General features: G+C 42.2%; 2 protein-coding genes across 3 annotated transcripts; both read left to right on the top strand.

The window, feature by feature from the left end:
• The first annotated feature begins 147 nt into the window (after positions 1–147).
• Positions 148–13,333, top strand: oga (O-GlcNAcase). Of its 2 annotated transcripts, none has more exons than XM_069717946.1 (18): positions 148–699; positions 1,109–1,160; positions 1,251–1,348; positions 1,493–1,623; positions 1,734–1,905; positions 1,999–2,097; positions 2,217–2,501; positions 2,622–2,780; positions 2,974–3,077; positions 3,361–3,642; positions 3,738–3,941; positions 4,428–4,602; positions 7,704–7,789; positions 8,892–8,996; positions 9,454–9,545; positions 9,643–9,835; positions 9,925–10,084; positions 10,768–13,333. In XM_069717946.1, the coding sequence occupies exons 1-18, from the start codon at positions 534–536 to the stop codon at positions 10,902–10,904; spliced, it is 2,700 nt and encodes an 899-aa protein (XP_069574047.1). In that variant the 5' UTR covers positions 148–533; the 3' UTR covers positions 10,905–13,333. The 2 variants fall into 2 exon arrangements, with proteins under 2 accessions (XP_069574047.1, XP_069574046.1); XM_069717945.1 differs by having other exon boundaries at positions 2,887–3,077.
• Positions 13,334–14,347: 1,014 nt separating this feature from the next.
• On the top strand, positions 14,348–18,006 carry npm3 (nucleophosmin/nucleoplasmin, 3). Its single transcript, XM_069717939.1, has 5 exons — positions 14,348–14,511; positions 14,680–14,765; positions 15,576–15,695; positions 15,784–15,877; positions 17,294–18,006. Exons 1-5 carry the CDS (start codon positions 14,439–14,441, stop codon positions 17,401–17,403), a joined length of 483 nt encoding a protein of 160 aa, XP_069574040.1. The 5' UTR covers positions 14,348–14,438; the 3' UTR covers positions 17,404–18,006.
• Positions 18,007–20,581: the final 2,575 nt, after the last annotated feature.

Genomic DNA, 20,581 nt, shown 5'->3' with positions numbered 1-20,581 from the left:
TTCATGTAATATACATTATATGGTGGCTGTTATGCGTTGCGGAGTAGAAATGTTATCTATCTTTTCGGCTCAGTGACATCTTTGCGCTGTTTTGTCACGCAGATCTAGTTTTGACTGGTTTGATCCAGTCCTCTGAGCATGCGCACTCGGTGTAAACAGGAAGAACCGACGGAAAGTAGGGTAAATCCAGAGAAGAAAATGATCGCACCTCAACGAACGAACTTCTTGTTTTCTTTTTTGTATTAATTGACATACACGATGTTCTGTTCGACCTGATTGCAACTCCCGACCACATCTGGTAAAAGCAGTCGCTAAATTTTTCAAGGAAGAATCGCTAATATCGAGAGCTCGCTAACGTTTTGCAAACAGTGACGCGATTTGTCTCCTCCGGGTTTTGTTCGGCGAATCTGACCCGACTTTTTTTTTTATTTTTTATTTTTTTTTATTTTTTAAAACATCTCCGCGGTCGCCGGATCCGTCTTGAAATTGTTGACTCTGCACCGAGGGAAAAAAAAAAAAAAAAATCTCGAACGATGGTTCAAAAAGATCAGACATTGGAGAGTCCTCCAGTGGACGGTGAGCCGAGCCCCAGCCCCGTCTCCGGAGAGGCTTGTGCAGAGGCCCCCGGCCCGGTGGAAGAGTCCGGGATCGGAGTCGAACTGACGGGCCACAGGAAATTTATAAGCGGAGTCGTGGAAGGTAATGTTGGGTACAGATATATATATGACATTTGAGCCAGATGCTGCAGCAATTCACCTTCCTCGGGGGGGGGGGGGGGGGGGGAGGGAGGGATGATTGTTGTTATATCAGTTGGAAGTCATTAGGTTGGATGACACCTTCAAATCATTCACAAATCGATAGTAATTTTCTTTTGTTAGTGTCATGAATTCAATTTTCTGTGCTGTTTGACTTTTAGTCCGACTATGTAAGAAAAATACTTGTGTTTGCCTTCATGAAAAGAATTTAAGATGACCATTTGTCTCGTATATATCTTATATAATGATTCTTTTTTTCTTTTTTTACATTGAAAGAGCAAAGGTGATCAGGAAATGTACATATTCAGCCCTGCAAACTGCATAAAATCTGACTGCATTGTTTGCTCATGCAGGCTTTTATGGTCGACCATGGACAATGGAACAGAGGAAAGAGCTGTTCAGGAGGTAATGTGCATTATTGAAACATGCATGTCAATGATATAGCCGGATGATTTGAGTTTTGATACTGATTTTGTGGAACAATGTTTTGCACAGGCAGCAGAAATGGGGCCTGAACACGTACCTTTATGCACCCAAAGATGACTACAAACACAGAATGTTCTGGAGAGAGCTGTATTCAGTGGAAGAAGCAGGTGACTACTCAGATCAGATCTGTCCTGGGGCAAGGAAAATAAATAATCCTTGTCAGCCAAGTTAAAGGTTAAATGTTTTTTTTATATATATATAAAAGCACAAGAATGTGTTAAATACGTGGTTTTCATCCTATTATCTCTTAGAGCAACTCATGACTTTAATTGGTGCTGCTAAGGAGCATGGGACAGAGTTCATCTATGCCATTTCCCCTGGATTGGACATCACCTTCTCCAATCAGAAAGAGGTTTCTGCACTCAAGAGGAAACTTGATCAGGTATTTTGTGTATCAGTAGTTTAAACGATGTGTTAAAACATATCTTCAAGACTTCCATGTGTCAACTACTTTGTTGGATTTGATGTCCAACCGACCTCTTTCCCTTTCAGGTTTCTCACTTTGGCTGCAAGTCATTTGCCTTACTTTTTGACGATATTGACCACAACATGTGCCCCGCTGACAAAGAAGTGTTCAGCTCATTTGCGCACGCTCAGGTTTCCATTACCAATGAAATCTACCAGTATCTGGGAGAGCCAGAGACCTTCCTCTTCTGTCCCACTGGTACCTCATCTCTGAATTCTTTGCACATTTTACACAATTGTTTGATCTGCTTATTTATTCATTATTTGATTGTTTTGTTGCCTTGAATTACAGAGTACTGTGGAACATTCTGCTACCCAAATGTCCCTCAGTCCCCCTACCTCCACACAGTAGGAGAGAAGCTACTGCCTGACATTGACATCTTATGGACAGGTGAGTCTTAACACCTTACTGTCACATGAATAACATCATTGCTGCTGATGGGCGTACAGTCATACGTGTCAAAGTCAAAGATTAAAACAATTAATCAGGATCTGTTGTCGTTTCTGCAGGACCCAAAGTGGTATCCAAAGACATCACAGTGGAGTCTATTGAGGAGGTGTCAAAAATCCTAAGAAGAGCCCCTGTAATCTGGGACAATATTCATGCTAATGATTATGACCAGAAGAGGCTTTTCTTGGGTCCATACAAGGGCCGCTCCACAGAGCTCATCCCCAGGCTGAAGGGAGTCCTCACTAATCCCAACTGCGAGTTTGAATCAAACTTTGTAGCGATCCACACTCTGGCCACCTGGTACAAGTCCAATATGAATGGGGTGCGCAAGGATGTGGTCATGAGTAAGTATGATCCGAAAGTGTACAAATCTGCAATGTTTTGATGTTAATACAATGTAATTTCTTTGTATGAGGTAATCATCGATGTGCTTTTCTGCATTTGTTTCTTTATCTTTATGCCAGCCGATGGGGAGGACAGCACCGTGTCCATCCAGATCAAGTTAGAGAATGAAGGCAGTGACGAAGAGCTAGAGACGGACATGCTGTACAGCCCACAGCTTGCCCTCAAACTGGCTCTCACAGAATGGCTCGGAGAGTTTGGTGTGCCTCACCAATACAACAGTAAGAGCAATATTATATCACATCTTTGTTATTAGGAATGTCACTTTGAATACGCTTGTGATACTTAAACTGAAGAACACAATGCAGTGAGACTCTACTCTTTCAGGCCGACAGGTGCCTCAGAGTGGTGCCAAAAGCACAGCCATAGATGTATCATCCATGGCAGCTCCCTCTCTTTGCTCCTCCACAACAGTCACGACTGTGTTCCAGCAGCCCATCATGTCTCCCGCGATGCCTCCTCTCTGCCTGGATCCACTGTCACACCCCATGGCAAAGAGACCTCAGGAAGTAGAGGAGGTGAGGTTTACTGATTATATGAGACTCTTTTGCTTCTTTTAGAATTCAAGCTCTTTGTTAACATGAATTTACTGTCATTTATATAATAATAATAAAAAAAAGAATTCAAAATCAGGCCCTTTATTAACTACACAGCTAACTAATGATTACTTGACTGCCAGTATTAATGCACACCCCATCAATCCTTCTCTCCGATCCCGGACGTTTTTTCTCTTGTGCGGTTTGGTGCGACACAAGCATCCGTAAACGGTTCAACAAGGGTTTTTATACCGTGCCTGTGCAGGTGGAGGTGGAGGTGGAAAAGAAGGATTCAGATGAGGAGCCCATGGAGATGGTGGTGGAGAAGCAGGATGAGCCAGAGCCAGAAGCAGAAGTTGACTCAGAGGAGAAGCACGTTGGCCCTATCTTAGCTGACAAGATGGCTGAGGACTTGAAGCCTATGGATACAGACAAGGAGAGTCTGGCAGAGTCCAAGTCCCCTGAGGAGTCAATCCAGGAGGACTCTGGGAGCGATATCGCACCTATGCAGACAGACGATCAGCTCAAACAAGTGCAGCAAACCTTTGTGAGTTTTTTGTTTTTTTTTCCCTCTTACGTCTGCAATTGAAGTCAAACCCTCATTAGAATTCCTTATTAAAGTCTAGTTATTTGTGTTGTCAGGATGGGTTTGTGCCTGGGCCCAACGAGAAGCCGCTGTTCACAGCAGAGCCCCTTACGCTTGAGGACCTGAGCTTGCTGGCAGAGCTCTTCTATCTGCCTTATGAACACGGACCCAAGGCCGTGCAGATGTTAAAGGAGTTCGACTGGCTCCGAGCCAACAGCAGCGTCGTTAGTGTCAACTGCAAGAGGAAGGAAGATGAAAAGGTGGGTGGACTCGGAGGAATAAACGCATGGCGTGAGTTTAGAGAACGACGTCTATGTAAGGAAACTAGTCCATTATTAACTAAACATACTGGTGATAGTGCTGAAAACAAAATGGTGGCTGTGTACTACCAATACTGTCCATTGGGTGGTGTCATTATGACAGCAAATGGAGTGTGCGTTCTCCACAGAGCATTGCCCTGTTTATTTGTATCAACGACAGCTTCCCTTATTCTACCTGCTGCTTTTTTCTTAAATGCCATTTTGACATGTCACAGTAGAAAAGCACAGCTGTAAATATATAAATGAATGATGTCATATCACCACAGTCAATGTGCACAGGGACAGTTAACCAAAACCCCTGTTAATGTTACAAGTCAAAATGTTTGCTGTGCAAAAAAAAAAGGCTCATTGCAAACCGCAATGATTTAGTGCTGTTCCTTTTTTAACATTATTTATTCTTATTTCCGATCACTTTGTTGGACGCAGGTCGCAGAATGGCAGTCAAGGGCCGAGAAGTTTGAGGAGATGTGTTGCTCAGTCATCCAGATGTTCACACGGCTGTCTAATACAGCCAACCGCACCATCCTGTACGACCTCTACCCTTACATCTGGGACATCAAGAGCATCATTTCTATGGTCAAGTCTTTTGTCCAGTGGCTAGGTATGTATGAGGGAAACCGCAGGGCCCTTATTCTTAGAGAGCAGTCCAGTACCAGATCTGATCAACTCTGGTAATCCTGACTTTTGTTATTCTCAGAGACACCATAACACACAAATCACTAAAACACGTAAAAAAAAAAAGAACGAGAGAGAGAGAAAAAAAAAGAGGTAATATAGAGCAAACACATTATTTAGCTGCATGGATTCTGTTGTATTTTAAGGAGGCAAAATCATTTTCACACGTTTTACAGTCTGCTTAACAGATGGTAATATTACTGATCAAAGACTCAGAGCTGTGTGGCTCCTAGAGATCTGAGGCACCGCCGGTATGCAGGGTGACGATCTGTGGCTAATAGCCCCAGATTAAATGGATGGCTGTTTATCATAGAGCAGCTCAGCAACAGGTCAGGCCACATGCATCACCTCTCGAAAGTTAGGATCCTATGAATTGCTCCTGCGTCACACATGTTGACTGTTTTTCCTTTTTTTTTTTTTTTTTTTACGTCGGACTGAATGCCGCTTGCACTGCGCAGCATCCCGCCCATTTATTCCATAACAAGTTGCTCCATATCGATGATGTCTAAACTGGGTCTCTGTGGAAAATGTCCCAGCAGGGTTACTGCTGCTTGCTGTGTATCCAATAACATCGCTGCTGCGTTCCCACACAGCTACACTTGCTGCCATCTCTCCGTCTGTGGGGATGGGCGCCAGGGGGGAAGTCCCCATCCCCCTCCCCCCTCTCTCTCCCCCCTCCTCCATGGCCTAGCGCGCACGCGAGCTTGGAGAGCAAGTTGACTGACTCACTGTGGAAGGCCATTCTGGTGCATAAGCAAAGAAACACAAATATCCGACTTGTTGTTTACAAAGAAGCACATTAATATATTAAATGAAGTTTTGTGCTGTAGTCTCTAAAATGAGGCTATTGTTTGATTGTAACACTCTCCAAAATATTTGCTCAGTCTGTATCAGGGCGAGATCCATCACCTTGTTAAAATGAAGCCATCCTCTTGTCTTTCTCTCCCTCTGTATCCCTCTTCCTTCATATCACGTTTCTCTCATTCTCCCCGATGGTGCGCTGTGATACAGTTCGAGTGACACCTGGCAATAACGTCTCCATCTTTTTTTTGGAGTATTTTTGGTTAGTAGTCTGAAGCACCAGCATGGCCTGCAGGTTACTTCCTGTAACCCAGTTTCATTCACAGGTTTCTGTCCTGTCCGGCTTTATGGTAAAGCTGAGGTCTCTCACCCACAGTACACAGCAGGCAGCATACCCACACTGGCAAAAACACAGGGGAAATCCACAGCACTGGCTTAACGCATCAGTAAATGCTCTTAAACACTGGAGCCTCCCTGAGGAAATAATCAATATAGTTATCTTTCGATATTCTTTTTAATAACTGCAATGTCATTAAGTGTTGACTTCTGCTGGTGCTATTACCAGGTTTTTGCATTAGGCCCCATGTTTTCCCCTGAATAGAAGCTGTGCAGCCGGCACTTAGTCACAACCTCCCTGGTTATTGTACTGAGAAAACTTACTAATAACTATTTTCTACTGTTTTCTCCCCTTACTATGTACAGATGGAAGAATCCACAGTACAAGTTTCTACTGCTATTGGATCGACTGTGGCCGATGTATGCACAGTGCAGGCGTTGTCTCTTTCTTTTGTTCATGTTTGAAATGGATTTATGTTAATTTTTTCTTTAAACTAAATTTAATAATGTAAAAGCCGGATTTGGAAGAAAGGAAGCAGCAATCCGGATGAAGTCACATTTTGCGCAGCGATTTGGGTTTGAATTCAAAGTGTTAACTCCCAAATTTCTCTCTTTGGCAGCATCTCTAACTTGTTTTTTTTTGTTTCTGTCAGTAGGCCTATAGAAATGGCTCAGACCAGCCTGATGCACCTACTCAAGGGAATAAACGCTTGGCTTTTAAATTGAACAATGCTCAAAGAAATTCACCCTTCTCAGGAATATTTCTTGTGTGCTCACATACGCAGTGGCAGGACCATGAAAGAACAAGTGTTCATGTTTTCGGCATAACTGCGATTGTTTTAAGACGGTGCAGTCTGAATGAATAGCATCCAGGTGGTGTAATCCAATCAACCTTTAGTCCTTCTTGTGGTTTGTAATTTGGGTCGCCAGGTTCAGAGTTCCTTCCCGTGGGTGCATCTGCGTGCTGTGTCGTGTCAGCTCGTCAGAGGAATTGTTTTAGGTGCCAGGATGAGGTTCGTACGTAAAGCTGTGGTAGGTGTCCTGCCCACGCGCTGCATTTGTCTGGTCACATGACAGGGCTTCTCGTCAACCATGGGTTGACTTTGTTAGCAGCAACGCTACTGTGTACAGACTCCTAGAGCCCTGTGTGCTTTAGATATACACCCCTCTGTATATGCTCTGACCCTGCAGTGTATCCCATTTTCGGTCTGTCTTGACTGTTGCTTTTAGTAGCAAGCCGAGAGGCCCTTTAACTCGGGGAGTGTTTCGTGCCACCTCTCCTTCTGTCTTCCTGGTTTTGAATGACTCATGCTCCCCCGTCATGTGACAAGGCAGATAAGATGAGAATGTGACTTCACACGGGGTGCCAAGATCAGTGGGGTGACGGCAGCTAAAGCTTACTTTTGTTGCCCATAGACAGCATGGGTGAGGGTTCTGATGGTCCATGTAATATTTGAGTAAGTCTGTCAGCTTTTTAAGTGAGTATTAGTCTTTGTGAAACAACAAGGATGAATTCAAGACCTGCATACCATGTTATGTGGAGCTGTGCGATAATATTGTATTGACACAGAGAATTTAAAAAAAGGTGCAGAGCTCACGATTTTTTTTGGGAAAAATAATTTATATCTCGCACCTGATTTTCTTCTTCTTACAAACAGAAGCTTTAGGTGCTTGAGCCCCATTTTATCGCAAAATATTTCCTCTGAATATAAATTTATTCCAAATTAGCTCCTTTTATGTGTTAATGATTAAAACCAAATAAATTTATTTCCATTGATAATGCTACTAGATACATATGACCCCCTTCATTCCCATCCCCCCACTCCTTTCATCTGTGTCAGAGAGCCCCATCCTGTGGTAACAATGTCCGCTTGGCTCTGCTCCTAACAGGGTGTCGTAGTCAGTCCTCAGCACAGTTCCTTAGAGGAGACCAAGAGCCCTGGGCCTTTAGGGGAGGTCTAGCAGGAGAGTTCCAGGTATCTAATGCACTGAATTTACAGCAATCAAATGACAAAAAAAAAAAAAAAAGAAGAAGAGTGCTGTGAGCAAAGGCGACACTGGTAATATGTGCGTAGGTATGAAGGGGTTTGGTCTGTCGAAGGTGAGCTGATTGTGATGGGTCACGCTTCATAGCACGCAGGCTCCATCCCCTTCACTTGCTCTCCAAAACCGTTTGTGTCCTCGCATTACTTTTGGGATGTTCTCAATCTGTTGTGAGGGGAATGGGCGACCTGAAACCCGTCCTAACAAAACTGTCCCCAGCCAGTGTTTGGCACGGCATTTTCTGATTGATTAATTTTAGTTTCTTTCAGCAACTGCCCAAGGAGATGCTGCTTTTCCCTGGCGCACGCAGCGCAAGCGAGCATGGCTAGGTTTTATTTTCATGACATCTCATTTCTTTGCAGGAACGCACAGCGCACAATTTACCAAGTCAACCCTTTGCAAAGCGCACGCACAAGCATCGCAGCGCCAGCGAGAACGCAAGCATGTATGCAATGGGAAAACTCCATGATCAAATACACCTTTCCAGTCTAAAACAGTGTCTCTAACCAAGTCTCACAATGGCAACTGAAATGCTGTCGAGTACCTCAGTTAGCCCCCATTCGATTTGCGGTTTGGTTTTCTTCCTGGAGTTCTCTCTGTCTTTCTGCGCTAGCATCATTATTTTTCTCAACAGGAGGGTCCTGCGCAGCGAAATATTGCGATGACTTATAAAAGGGAAAGGAGCATCTCCTTCAGCCAGTAAAACCTTAGTCAGACCAAAATACCACCCGCGCTTTATTATATTTGAAAAGCAAATATGTCTGTGTGTGTTGTGCTATGTTCCTTAAGCAAAAATGAGAAAGATGTGATGTTTGTTCTCGTTGTCCACTGTCAGATCAACAAGGAACACCAGTTTAAGGATCAATGTTTACTTTGTAATATTTGTTATTCCAAAAGCACTTTGCTGTCGTCTGTGGTTCCTTTTGAGTTGATAGTGGCTCAACTTAGCAAATGCACAGTGAGGCAATCAGTCAGCCAAAGCAGCACACCAGCTTTTCGCAGTGACACTAAGCCTGTTTGTTTTGATACCCACAGAGATTGTTGCCAATAGATGGGGCAAACGATCTTTTCTACCAACCTCCACCGTCAATGCCAACCTCCAAAATCTATTCCATAAGGCCGTACTTTCCCAAAGATGAGGTAAGAGGCTTTTTTGTTGTGTGAGGTTGCTCATGACCCTGTGTATCTTTTTTTTCCTTTTCTTTTTTTTTTTTTTTTACAACAACTCAAGTATTTCATAATTGAATGAATGATGTTATAATGAAATCATTACGTTTCTATGGTTTGAGAGATGGTTTTGGCCAGATGCTAGTATTCCCGGCAGAGCTAGCCTAGTTGAAGCTGTAAATCGTTTGCCCTTAATGTGCCGCAATCATCTGCTATGTAGAGTTCATATACGTGTCGAATGTAAAGGCAGCTTCAGACTATGTTTTTCCAAAATTGTCTCAACCACGGTGATGTTTTTTTTGGCATTTTTGTGGGCTTAGCTTTGGTGTTTTATATCTGGTGTCAAAATGTGTCACAGTTGCTCAAGGCATTCTGGGTGTGTCAACTCCTCCGCTACAATAACAGCTGTATCTGTGTCTTTTTTCCGCAGGCTGCAGTTTATAAAATATGTAAAGAAATGTACTGTGAAGGAACGGAGGACGAGCCGTTCTCCGACGACGATCCTGACCTCATAGGAGACAGGTTTGTTCACAATCAGTCCTGACCGAAGCATGGACTGCAGTGTTTCTCTGCAGTGCAAATCCTCATGCCTGACACAATCCCCACTGTTTGTTCACAGGTTAGTAGGAGGTCTCCTGACACTGAGTTCAGACTATGGCTTTGTGCTCGAGGATGATGAAGGGATCTGTGGTTATGCTCTTGGCACAGTGGATGTTAATCCTTTCATCAAGAAATGCAAGTTGAACTGGATTCCCTTCATGCAGGAGAAATACCACAAACCCGACTGTCAGAAGGACCTCACAGAGGCTGAGGTACGATCTTCATCCATCTCTCTTACTGATCAGGTAACAATAGCATTATCTGTGATTGACTTCACAATCTCTGTCTGTCGCCCCCGTAGAAGATGATGCTGAGTTTCCATGAAGAGGAGGAGGGGCTTCCAGACTCTTTCCTCTCCAACTTCCCCTCTCTCATCAAGGTTGACATTCACGCCAAAGTCACTGACCCCAGCGTGGCCAAAAGCATGATGGGGTGTCTGTTGTCTTCTATCAAGGCCAACGGTAGGTGGCAGCTATCTTTAATCATGACAACAACGTCTCCGTCCCAGTGTGTTGCCTAAAATAAGGTTTATTCTTGAAGCTTATTTAGATTATTCGCTCTGCCTACATGTTGCTGAAGTGTTTATTGTTAACTTAGGCCGACAAGTGATTTCATTCAGAATCCTAATGTCTACATGAAATCGTTCTGAGGTGAATCAGTATTTTGACATGTCACTGCATCTGTGTTTTTAAAGCTGAAAACAAGCAGGCTCACTTATCTTATCACCATGACATGAAGGTGAAAATGAGCCCAAAGTCCAAAACAACAAGCATGTTTTCATCAGAGATAGTTTTATCCATGTGATGGTAGAATGCCTCTTTCTGATTGTCGACTGTACGAGTAGACTTTCATGTCCATTCAGCCAGTAAAGCGTGTCTCACGTATACAACATTATGTCATCCAAACCACACTCTATAAAAGAACTTGCTGATGAGGCAAAAAGAGAGAAAAGTTTTTTGTTTTTTTTAACTTTAAGAAACAGAAACTATCAAAGCACCCAAAGTTTTCCCTCCTGTGACAGAAATCTTGAACCAGTCTATTGCCAATTTTTCAGGGGTTACAGTTTAAACTAATCATCAGTTTACTATTGCTAAGATAGTTTTGGGGATTTAGTGCGCTGACTTACCTCTTGTTTCTCTTTCAGGATCCCACGGTGCATTCTGTAAGGTGCGCCAGACTGATAAGCGAATGTTGGACTTCTATAGTAAGCTGGGATGCTTCGAGGTGGCCAAAATGGAGGGCTTTCCCAAAGATATCATCATTATGGGACGCAGCCTTTGAGGAAACGTGCCGTTACACTGAACAGACAGAGAAAGAGCAAGTCGACACAGCTTAAACACGATGATTTTATACTACATTGCCATGTGGGCTCGCCCTGGGAGACCTTTTTTTTTTTTTTTTTTTTTTTTTTTTTCCTTCCCTAGGATTTGTGTACAGAAGCACAGCAGCCGCACACAGATTCCTTGCGCTGCCCTTTAGACGTTACGGCTCTGTTGGATTCAGCAGACCCGAAACCTAAAAGATCCAATGAGTGATCTGTAGTTGCTCCTGTCAGTAACATGGAAGTGGTATTAATTTCTAGGGTCCTGCTAATCATATACCTCCAGGAGGAAGGAAGAGATAAATCCATAAGCCTTTTTCTGATTTAATCCAGTAGCCATTACGTTGATATTACCCGCATGCCCTAAAAAAAGTGTCTGTATCTGAAATGGAGGCAGAGCTGAAAAATGAGGGTGGCCCACATCTCGGGTAGTGACTTACTACCCCCACATCCTGCTTTTCCAGCTTTGACATAGAGGAATAACATAGACATAAGTGGGACACCTTTAAACAGGATGTGAGGTGCTATATGAGAGTTTGCCTTTCATCGTCACATCGTGGTTTTTTTCCTTTGCTCCACACCAGATTCAGAGGCCTTTTTAAGTGGCGCGTTTCTAACAAAATGGATGTGAAATGTTGAGTTTGTACAGATGAAGGGTGGACTATTGTAGCTTTTGAGGTTTGTGAAACCCTGAATAGAACATCGCCACAGACCAGCGATTTGATGGGAGTCGTTAAAGACTCAAGCAGGAGGTCCTCTGAGTTTCTATTCAAGTAGTCGTAGACATTTGGGAGGCAATAGAAAAGCTTCCACAAGTTTACAAACATGGTTCTCAGCTTATTTCTGCTTTTCCTTTTTATGATGCATATTTTTTTTTTTTTTTTTTTTGCTAATTTCCCCTTCAGCTATTGCCTTTTGGTTCTTTGCCTTTGGATTTTAGGTTTTTAGAGCAGACCCCGTTATCTTCTGAATCAAGGCTTTCTTACATGTGTCAGTCAGACAGAGATGGGTGACTTTCGTAGGTTGGCATTGTTGTTGCCCAAATTCCAGAGATGTAGCCTGACACTTGTTATTTTTGCCCTACCAGCACAGAAATCTCTCAGTATATCGAAGCGGACTTACTGAAAAGCTCAAAACGTACCATGACGTTATGTAAACTTATACATTTACTATATATTATTGAAATTGTACGTTTTGTCTTTCATAGGTTTGTTTCCAGTTGTTTAAGTAGTTCAAATGTCAAGTCCACTTGGTTCCTCTTAAAGAGAAAGAAATTGAATACTTCCTGATTGCAGTGGGACCAAAATGTTCTGATGTGCTGTGAAACATTTTAACATCTTTTTTTTTTGGCAACAATTGCTTTTGTTAAAATGATCCTAAAAACTTAGAAAAATTAACATCCCACTGTCATAAACCTGCTCAATTCATAACCACTAATTCAACAGCGGACTTGTAATTTAAGAGGTAACTTTAGCTGCAGCTTCAGATGTACTGTGTCAACAAGTCGTTGGTGAATACTCAGTTTACATCCGTCATCCCTCCATGCATTGTTTCAACACTGCATACAAATGAATGTATTCTCAGTTGAGCCTTGGCAAGAGCTCTTAGGGTCACATCAAAGTGGCTCTGGTTCCCACACCGTTCACCTGCAGCTGAGGGGGGGGGGGTTTGAAGCAGAAATTCGTTGGCCTTTTCCTATCTGTCCATTGAATGTTTTATACTCTGCATATTTCCCATTTGTTTTTGTAAATCTCTACCGTTAATTAAAAAAAAAAAAAGGAAAAAAAAAAAAAAAAGAAGCACTTTGAGTAATAGATAGGAGTGTTCTGTTGGTTACATGAGGATCATCAGTTGCTCTTCAGTAGCTGCCTGCCAATGTGATGTTGAAACTGTACATTCATAATGTGCATGAGGTGTGTTGGATTTGCTGTGGCGGACGTTAGAATAACCATGTGATGCTACATGGAGGACGAAGCATGACACTCACCAATGAGCATAATACTGTTGTACTTAAGACAGTTTGTAAACACTGTCAATCATAAAGTGTTATCATTTTGTATATCTTTATTAAAACTTGCCACCATTCGGTTTTACTTTAAAGAAAACGGGATGCTGTCCTTGTTACAACCCCCGGTCCTGTACAGCCGTCCTACCTGGCTCTGTCAGCAAGGCGTGAAAGTCCCCAACAAGACCTGCTGTTCATCGACTGAAACAGCAGCAGAATTTCACACTTGTTTTAAATGGTTCCTCTTACAGTTTGTTGATGCTTGAGCTTTCTCCTCTGCCAACCAGGTTTGATCACAAAAATGGGCTGTGACTGAGAGAAAGGGCTCCAATTGTACATTTTGAGTTTAGGGTTGAGTGGGGGGGGGGAGGGAAGGGGCATTAAAGTGACAGTTTATCATTGTACAATTTTTATGTAAGATACGTAAAATAAAAAAAAAAATCATATTAAGTGATTGAATTGCTGTTTGTTCTTTGTGTTGCACTGATGTGTCTGTGAGCCTGTCTGTACTGAAGGTTGAAGATTTATATCCCAATTACAGCCTGGAAAAAAAAAAAAAATATGGTAATAAATTTGATTTATGCAACACTTTTTAAAATTAAGTTAGAAAGGTATTAACGGGTTTAAAATGTTTCGGGACTGAGGCAAATAAAACCAGGCAGAAATTATACAAATGAAGTCGGCAAAAATATAGATAGGACAACAAAGGTAATTAAACAGGCAAGATGCGTTGGAGTCTGAAAAAAGTGTTTGAAATCAATAATTAGCTGTTTTAAAAAGATACCTTTTTTTTTTTAGAGGTGATTTAAAACGTGTCTCAGATTCTCAGAGCCTCTGAACACAAAGAAATAGGAAATTGTCTCCCATCTTAAAGAGGCACTGTTACTGAAACAAGTCCTGAACTAGGGGAATCATACTTAATTAAACGTAAAAACAAAACTTTGTTATTAGTGCAGAAAACTATATGTTCACAGGCTGCTCGGAGAGAGCTGGAATTTGATTGTTTAAGGTACTTGGGCAAAACAAATATTTGTAAATGCTGAAATATATTTTTTTTTATTCTAAATTCAATGTTGATGCGTGTTAAAATACACTTTTTGTTCCCTCTGCACAGTCCACAGTTACAGACTCTCAGGAAACATCAGTTTTAAGCAGATGATTTTGATCCTCGTGGCCAGTCTCATGAATCATTTGTTTATTGTTTCTGGTTATTAGATCATTTTGTTTTAATGACTAATTTGGGTTCAAATTTGTAGGTAAATCAGGAGCTCTGGCTCTATTGGTCTGTTTTGTTTTGTTTAAAACATCCATGGTTGCTCTTGTAGGAGAGAAGAGAGAGAAAAAAAAAAACACGACCAAACAGGCGCACAGTGATGACGCGTCACACACGCTCTAGGGTCGCGACGCGCTTGTTATTTTTTTTTTACGTGGAGGATTCACTTGGTTGTAAAGCGCCAACAGCAAATCCAACTTTACTGCTCTCGACAAAATGTCGTGCCACGATGATGACTCTCTGGATCTCGGACAAACCGGTCAATCGAAGTTGGAGAGCTTCCTGTTCAGTAAGAACATTCAAACACAGTTGACCACAGTTGCTCTGTGGGCGCACACGTGGGTCTCTGATGTGATGAACGAAACCTGCCTTCATTTTATTTATTTATTTTTTTGTTTGTTTTTGTTTTGTTTAAACTGCAACATATTTAAATTCCAGGGTTGTTGTTTCTTCCCAGGCTGCGAGTTGTCCTCTAAAGTTCCTTTCTACACTTTCCAAGGAGATGAAGAAGAGGAGCTGGAGCACTTCCTTGAACTCAGAACAGTATGTACCGACACGGCAGACACGTGCCTTCAATGCTGAACGTTTGCATTTTATTTCAACTTTAATGTCAAATCCACCAAATGACAGACGAGACAGATCGAAAAATTGTTTCTCAGTCCCACCGTGTTGCAAAATAAAAAGATAAAACCAGAAAAATAGGAATATGTAACAATATAACAAGACAACCACTGCAGTATATATATATATATATATATATCAGTGCAACGTGGTGCCAATACAGCTCCATACTGCAAAAGTTCAGACTTCATGTGGCAAGTGGGAGAGAGGGGAAAGAGTTCAGCATCCTGACCTCCTCATGGGCGAAGCTGCTCCTCAGTCTGGAGGAGGCTGCGGTACCTCCTCCCAGAAGGCAGGAGGCTGAAGAGGCCGTGTGAGGGACGGGTTGAGTGTCCCGCCAATGCTGACTGCTTTTCTCTGAGGACGCTGTAGACGTCCCGGAGGGAGGGGAGTGTGGGACCAACGATCCTACCAGCTGCCTTCACGATGCGCTGCAGGGTCTTGCGGTCGGAGGCGGCGCAGCTCCGGTACCACACAGCGATGCAGCTGGTCGGGATGCTCTCCACGGTGCCTCGGTTAGAAGGAGCCACGTGATGGGTTGCTCCCGCTGGGCTTTCTTGGCAAGCGATGCAGTGTTGTTTGTCCAGGAGAGCTCCTCGGTGGTGTTCACGCCCAGAAATTCGTACCCATAAAGCAAAGTTTTGTGATGTAACGGCTGCACAGATCCCACCGTCCTAATCCGGCTTCGATTTGACTGGGTACATGTGGACTCAATGAATCTGATTCCCGCAGGTTTGCCTCGGAGAAGGTGCCAAAGAGGAAAGTAATGTGGTGGAGGTCACGGCCATGAACCACCAAGGGAAGACCATTTCGGTTCCTATCGCCAATCTTCACATCAAATGTCTGCCGATGGTACGTAGAAGGTCTTGAAGCAGACTGATTGACCACGCAGCAGAGCCTGAAGTTTGATAGCGCTTAACTTCACCTCTTCTGTCCTCAGGTGAGTCTGGGAGAGTTTGAACTGAAAGCGCCCGTGACCGTGCGGCTCAAGGCTGGGACAGGACCAGTGACTGTCAGCGGGCTGCACCTCATTGGTAAAACTTGACTCCATTTTTCTCTTCACTTAAAGTCATTATCTAGTGGCCCACTGACAATAGTTCTGCTTTGCAGAGCCTTCATGTGACTGATATCAAATAGAGATGATAAAAAAAAAAACAATTAATTTTTTTTTTTTTTTTACTCTTTGTTCGACAGAATAAGCAATTTGAATGTGTCAACTTAGTAACGGTTAGCTGCAGCCTAGTTTCACAAAGTTCTCCACCGCTCTGGAGAGTTGTCTTGAGTCCGGCTGCACCCAAACATCATCCTGTTAAAGGGAGGGGGGGATCGCTCTTGCTTCTTTGTATTTATTAAACCAATCACGATCGTCTTAGGCTACGCTAAACCCAGGACGCAGCGATGGTGCTCTGGCAAAATAGTGTCGGGGGTACTCGTGTTAGGGAAATATTTGCACGTGGGGAGGAAGGTCCTGCATTGAAATGACTACATCACTGCAAAAGACTGAAAAATATCCCAGCAGGTCCGCCGTGTTGTATAATTCAAATATTCGTCAAAACTCGTCATTGTCAGCATGGAGGTTAGTTTTGTTGTTGTTTTCCGTTGCAACTGTGATTTTGAAAACGGTAGCATGCAGATAGCAGAAGTCCAAAGTTTTTCCATTTGTATGCATTTTTTTAAGCTGAGTTTTGATTTCTTCGAAGGAATATATTCTCTCCGTGTGCTAACGCAGCTCATGTTTTCTTGTCTTCTGGCTCTTTTTTTTCCTTCTTCTGCTGTTTAATGGCTGACAATAGCTCTGTAATTAGCCCTAAAGTCAGAACCATCCAGAAAGTAACTTTACCCTGCAAAAGACCCAAACCGTGGTTGAGTTTGAGGCAGACTGAGACCACTTCTTTAGGTCTGATCAAAGTTTGATCATGGCCCAAGCCAAATTTCACACCTGCTTTTTTGGTTCGGACCAAACTGAAAAGTCAGATGGTTCAGACCAAACAAAGTAGGTGTGAAAACGCCCTCAGGGTTCTCCTTCAGAAAATGTTAATAGCTGGGCTACAATATGAAGGGTTGGCTGGAAAACTTTGCAAAGTATAATTTCAGTAAAAAAAGAAAAGAAAAAAGAACTCTTAACTTATTTCAAAGCTCCATGAATCAGGATCAGACACTTTCTTCTGCTCTCTCCACTGGGGTGTGTGCATGAACTCAACTGAGAGGGCAGATTAAAGCAACCTTCAGTTTCTGGATTTATGATACAATGTACAGTCCAGACTGCAAGTATTTAGATACTAACTTTTTTTTTTCTTTTTATTCTTTCAAAATAAAATAAAATAATGGATACAAGATTAAAGTGCCAAATCTCAGTTTACATTTTCCAACCGTCTAAATAGTTGCAGTCTGGACTGTAATACCAGGATTCAATTGAAGACAGGGATTTATCAGTCTACTGATGTTTTCAGCCTCACAGGTTGAAGAGTCCGATCTGTCTGAGGATGATGAAGATGAGGACGAAGAGGAGGAGGAAGAGCTCCCCGCCATTAAACCAGCAAAGAAGAAGCAGAGGCAGTAGGCGGACAGGTCACTGATGGATTTTTGGAGTGGCTCGCTCACTGATGTGTTTCAAGAAATACCAATATTTTGTACCAGACTGACAAATGTTAGAGTTCCTACTTCTTCCACAGCCACGTGACCACTTTGTGTGGTGGTAGCAGCTAAACGTGCTGTTGGAGGAAAATCCTGATTGGCTCTGGTGTTGTTGCCTCTCCACGCCTCGGTTTCTCACTGCGAGCTCTGCGGTGTGTTTAACTGCGGCTAAGATATTCACCTGTAGAAGAACTGTTTTTTTGCTATCAAACGTTACCCACTGTTTTATACTGTACATGATGCAGTCACCACTGAAATGGTTTTATCACATCAGTGCTGGAAACTGTCTTTTAGCACGAGTGGATCCTGGTTCTGTTTAAAGATACTGTTCTTATAAAAGTAAAATCAAATGTTTGTGTACATGTCAAGAGATTAATTCATTCGGATTCAAGCTGAAAGGGGCACTTGGATTTACATATAGTTTATTAAATGCTATTTGCTCATGAGTACCTCCATTTCCAGTTGTTTGTAGTTGCAAGATACTGTTTTTCTATGTGATGTTTCAATAAAAAAAATGTGAAGATTTGTACTTACAGTAAATGCATCAGGAAAATACTTTTTGTTTTCAGTTATCCTCCTTTTTGATTTTGTATGAATAAAATAGTAAATTCCAGCGCAATACACAAACTATGAAAAGTTAATATATCTGCATGGTAGTGCCTTCTTTGGAACAAACAAGACAATCAACCTTCATTTAAGCCCCTGAAAACTGTTCTCAAAATACAACAATGATTGAACATTCAAAAATTCAACATGAGAAATTCTCTTAAATAAAACTTCAGAAATAAAATCCATCCATGATCTATACCCATTTTATCCTGAACAGGGTTACAGGGGAGCTGGAGCCTATCCCAGTTCATGTTGGGCGAAGGCAGGGTACAACCTGGACAGGTCGCCAGTCCATCACAGGGCCAACACGTAGAGACAGACGGAAACAAAAACCATTCACGCCTAAGGGGAATTTGTAGAACCACCAATTAGCCTGAAATGCATATTTTTGGACGGTGGGAGGAAGCTAGAGTACCCGGAGAGAACCCACGCAGGCACAGGGAGAACATGCAAACTCCCCACAGAAAGGCCCGGGACCGGATTCGAACCCAGAGAACCCACGCAGGCACAGGGAGAACATGCAAACTCCCCACAGAAAGGCCCGGGACCAGATTCTAACCCAGAAACTTTTTACTGTGAGACGACAATGCTAACCACTGCAACCCAAACAAATCAATGATTATAATTTAGGCACAAAACTGATTTTGTAAAGCTGAAATCGGCTGAATTCTGCTGCGCAGACAGTTTGAATTCCATAGACATGTACTTTAGGATTATTCCCAACTTTAATTTGCATTTCTCTTCAGAAGTAATTGATATACACTTTTGGAGTAATCTAATACACTTCAAGAGGAATCTATCACTCATTTGAAGAAGGTTATTACACACTGAGAGGAATTTATTACTCATGAAGTAAGCTATTACACATTCAGGGTATCTATCTTGTAATGCAGCAATCTGTTACATTTAAGAGTAATCTGTTAATCATTTGAGGTATATTATTCATGTTTATTAAGAAGAAGAAAAAAGAAGGTGACAACAATGTCATCTCTCTCCTCTCTGAGGGCAGGCTGATAGGAAAGTAGGACCACATCACGAGTATTAACTGCAGATGACATCACACTACCTGCTCTAAATTTGGTATTGTGTTTTTAAAGATCGGGAGTGTATCACCACTCTTTTGGGGTATTATTGGGTAGATTCATTGAATAATGCACCCATCAAGTGTGAAATCCCCTCGCCGTGTCAGGTGACAGATAGCAAATCCACGTGTAACAATCCTCCAACTAGTTAATGTCACCTTCACTGAGAGCAGGTGCTACTGCTTCTCATTTTCTGACTCATAAACCACATCCAACTGCTATACGCTGAGTGGGAGTTTTGTGAACCTTTAGGCCACTTTCATTGAGTGTAAGGATTTTATGGTCCAGCGTCTGTGCAGTGCATTAAGTCCTCACCTTCATGTAGAGGTTACATCCATGTCCAGGCCAGTGCTTGTATCTATAGTGGAAGAAAGAAGAAATTATACAGATTAACATAGAAAAAGCACATTGTTTTATAGCATAAAATTTGTCTTACTTTCATGTCAAACTCCACCAATGTTTGAGGGACAGATATCTACTTACTGTAAATGAGTCCTGCTTTGTCATATATCTTAAACATACAGACAAATTTACTTATTTATATTCAATTTTATATTTCTCTCTCAAATTTATTTGTAATGTTTCCAATGACAATAGGCGAATATTATGAAATTTCATTTTACAGTGAACTATTTTGTCCATACGAACACAAAACAAAACTTCTCAGTTTGTGTAACAATACAAGTCTGTTCATCAACTATATTATATAAATATACACCATTATTTGTTTACTTACCTCACTGAAAAAAACTAAGTTTATTTGCAGGATCACTTTTGAATGCAGAAAAAATGTCCATTTCTTGCGCGTAAAAATAACTGACTCATTAATTTCAGAACATTAGGACAAGAGGCATTATAACTGCTGATCTGTGGAAGTATTTGAGATGAGTATACAGTACAGGGATGACTGACTTTTAATTTATTTTTCATCATCAATCACTGATGACTGGAAAGTACCATGAAGTACAATGGGAATAGTAAGTAACTACAGCTCTGCTCTAATTATGGTTTCTCTTTAAATGACAGAAAAAGCTATTGGTATATGATGAGACATAAGGTGATGCAGTTGGTACTGGTGACCACGGTGCTCAGAGACTCGAGCAGCACTTTTACAAACATGAACATGTCACACAAATGTGCGGTGTGGACTGTGGCTGTAGAGCCTGCTGGGCATAAAGGTTCTGGGCAAACCTCAAATGACAAGCGTTCAGTGAGAGTCAGAGTCCACCAGTGTTCGTGATGGTTGTGAGGGGCATGTCGTCTGCCTCCCCGCAGCTGTCAACCAGTTCTCTGACCTTGTCTGGTATGTTAATGGGGTAGGACAGTTCAACACTCTTTCATAGAAGCAACTCAGACCCTGGGAAAACAGGGCACTGGGAACGTAGGACACTGGACCATAAGACCATGGGAACA

Source organism: Brachyistius frenatus, unplaced genomic scaffold, assembly GCF_029030835.1.
Source record: "Brachyistius frenatus isolate BFR_SWC_R1_liver_20210118 unplaced genomic scaffold, ASM2903083v1 Contig_183, whole genome shotgun sequence".
Lineage (NCBI taxonomy): Eukaryota > Metazoa > Chordata > Actinopteri > Embiotocidae > Brachyistius > Brachyistius frenatus.
Note: the sequence above shows the minus strand (reverse complement) of the source record. Positions and strands in the feature narration are given on the sequence as shown.

Bases quoted from the DNA above. Each gene is read 5' to 3' on its own strand.
- oga (XM_069717945.1), top strand. From the start codon at position 534: ATGGTTCAAAAAGATCAGACATTGGAGAGTCCTCCAGTGGACGGTGAG. The intron at 2,781-2,886 runs GTAAGAGCAATA...CTACTCTTTCAG, and splicing joins TGTGCCTCACCAATACAACA to GCCGACAGGTGCCTCAGAGT. The intron at 7,790-8,891 runs GTATCTAATGCA...TGATACCCACAG, and splicing joins GTCTAGCAGGAGAGTTCCAG to AGATTGTTGCCAATAGATGG.
- npm3 (XM_069717939.1), top strand. From the start codon at position 14,439: ATGTCGTGCCACGATGATGACTCTCTGGATCTCGGACAAACCGGTCAA. The intron at 14,512-14,679 runs GTAAGAACATTC...GTTTCTTCCCAG, and splicing joins GTTGGAGAGCTTCCTGTTCA to GCTGCGAGTTGTCCTCTAAA. The intron at 15,878-17,293 runs GTAAAACTTGAC...TGATGTTTTCAG, and splicing joins CAGCGGGCTGCACCTCATTG to CCTCACAGGTTGAAGAGTCC.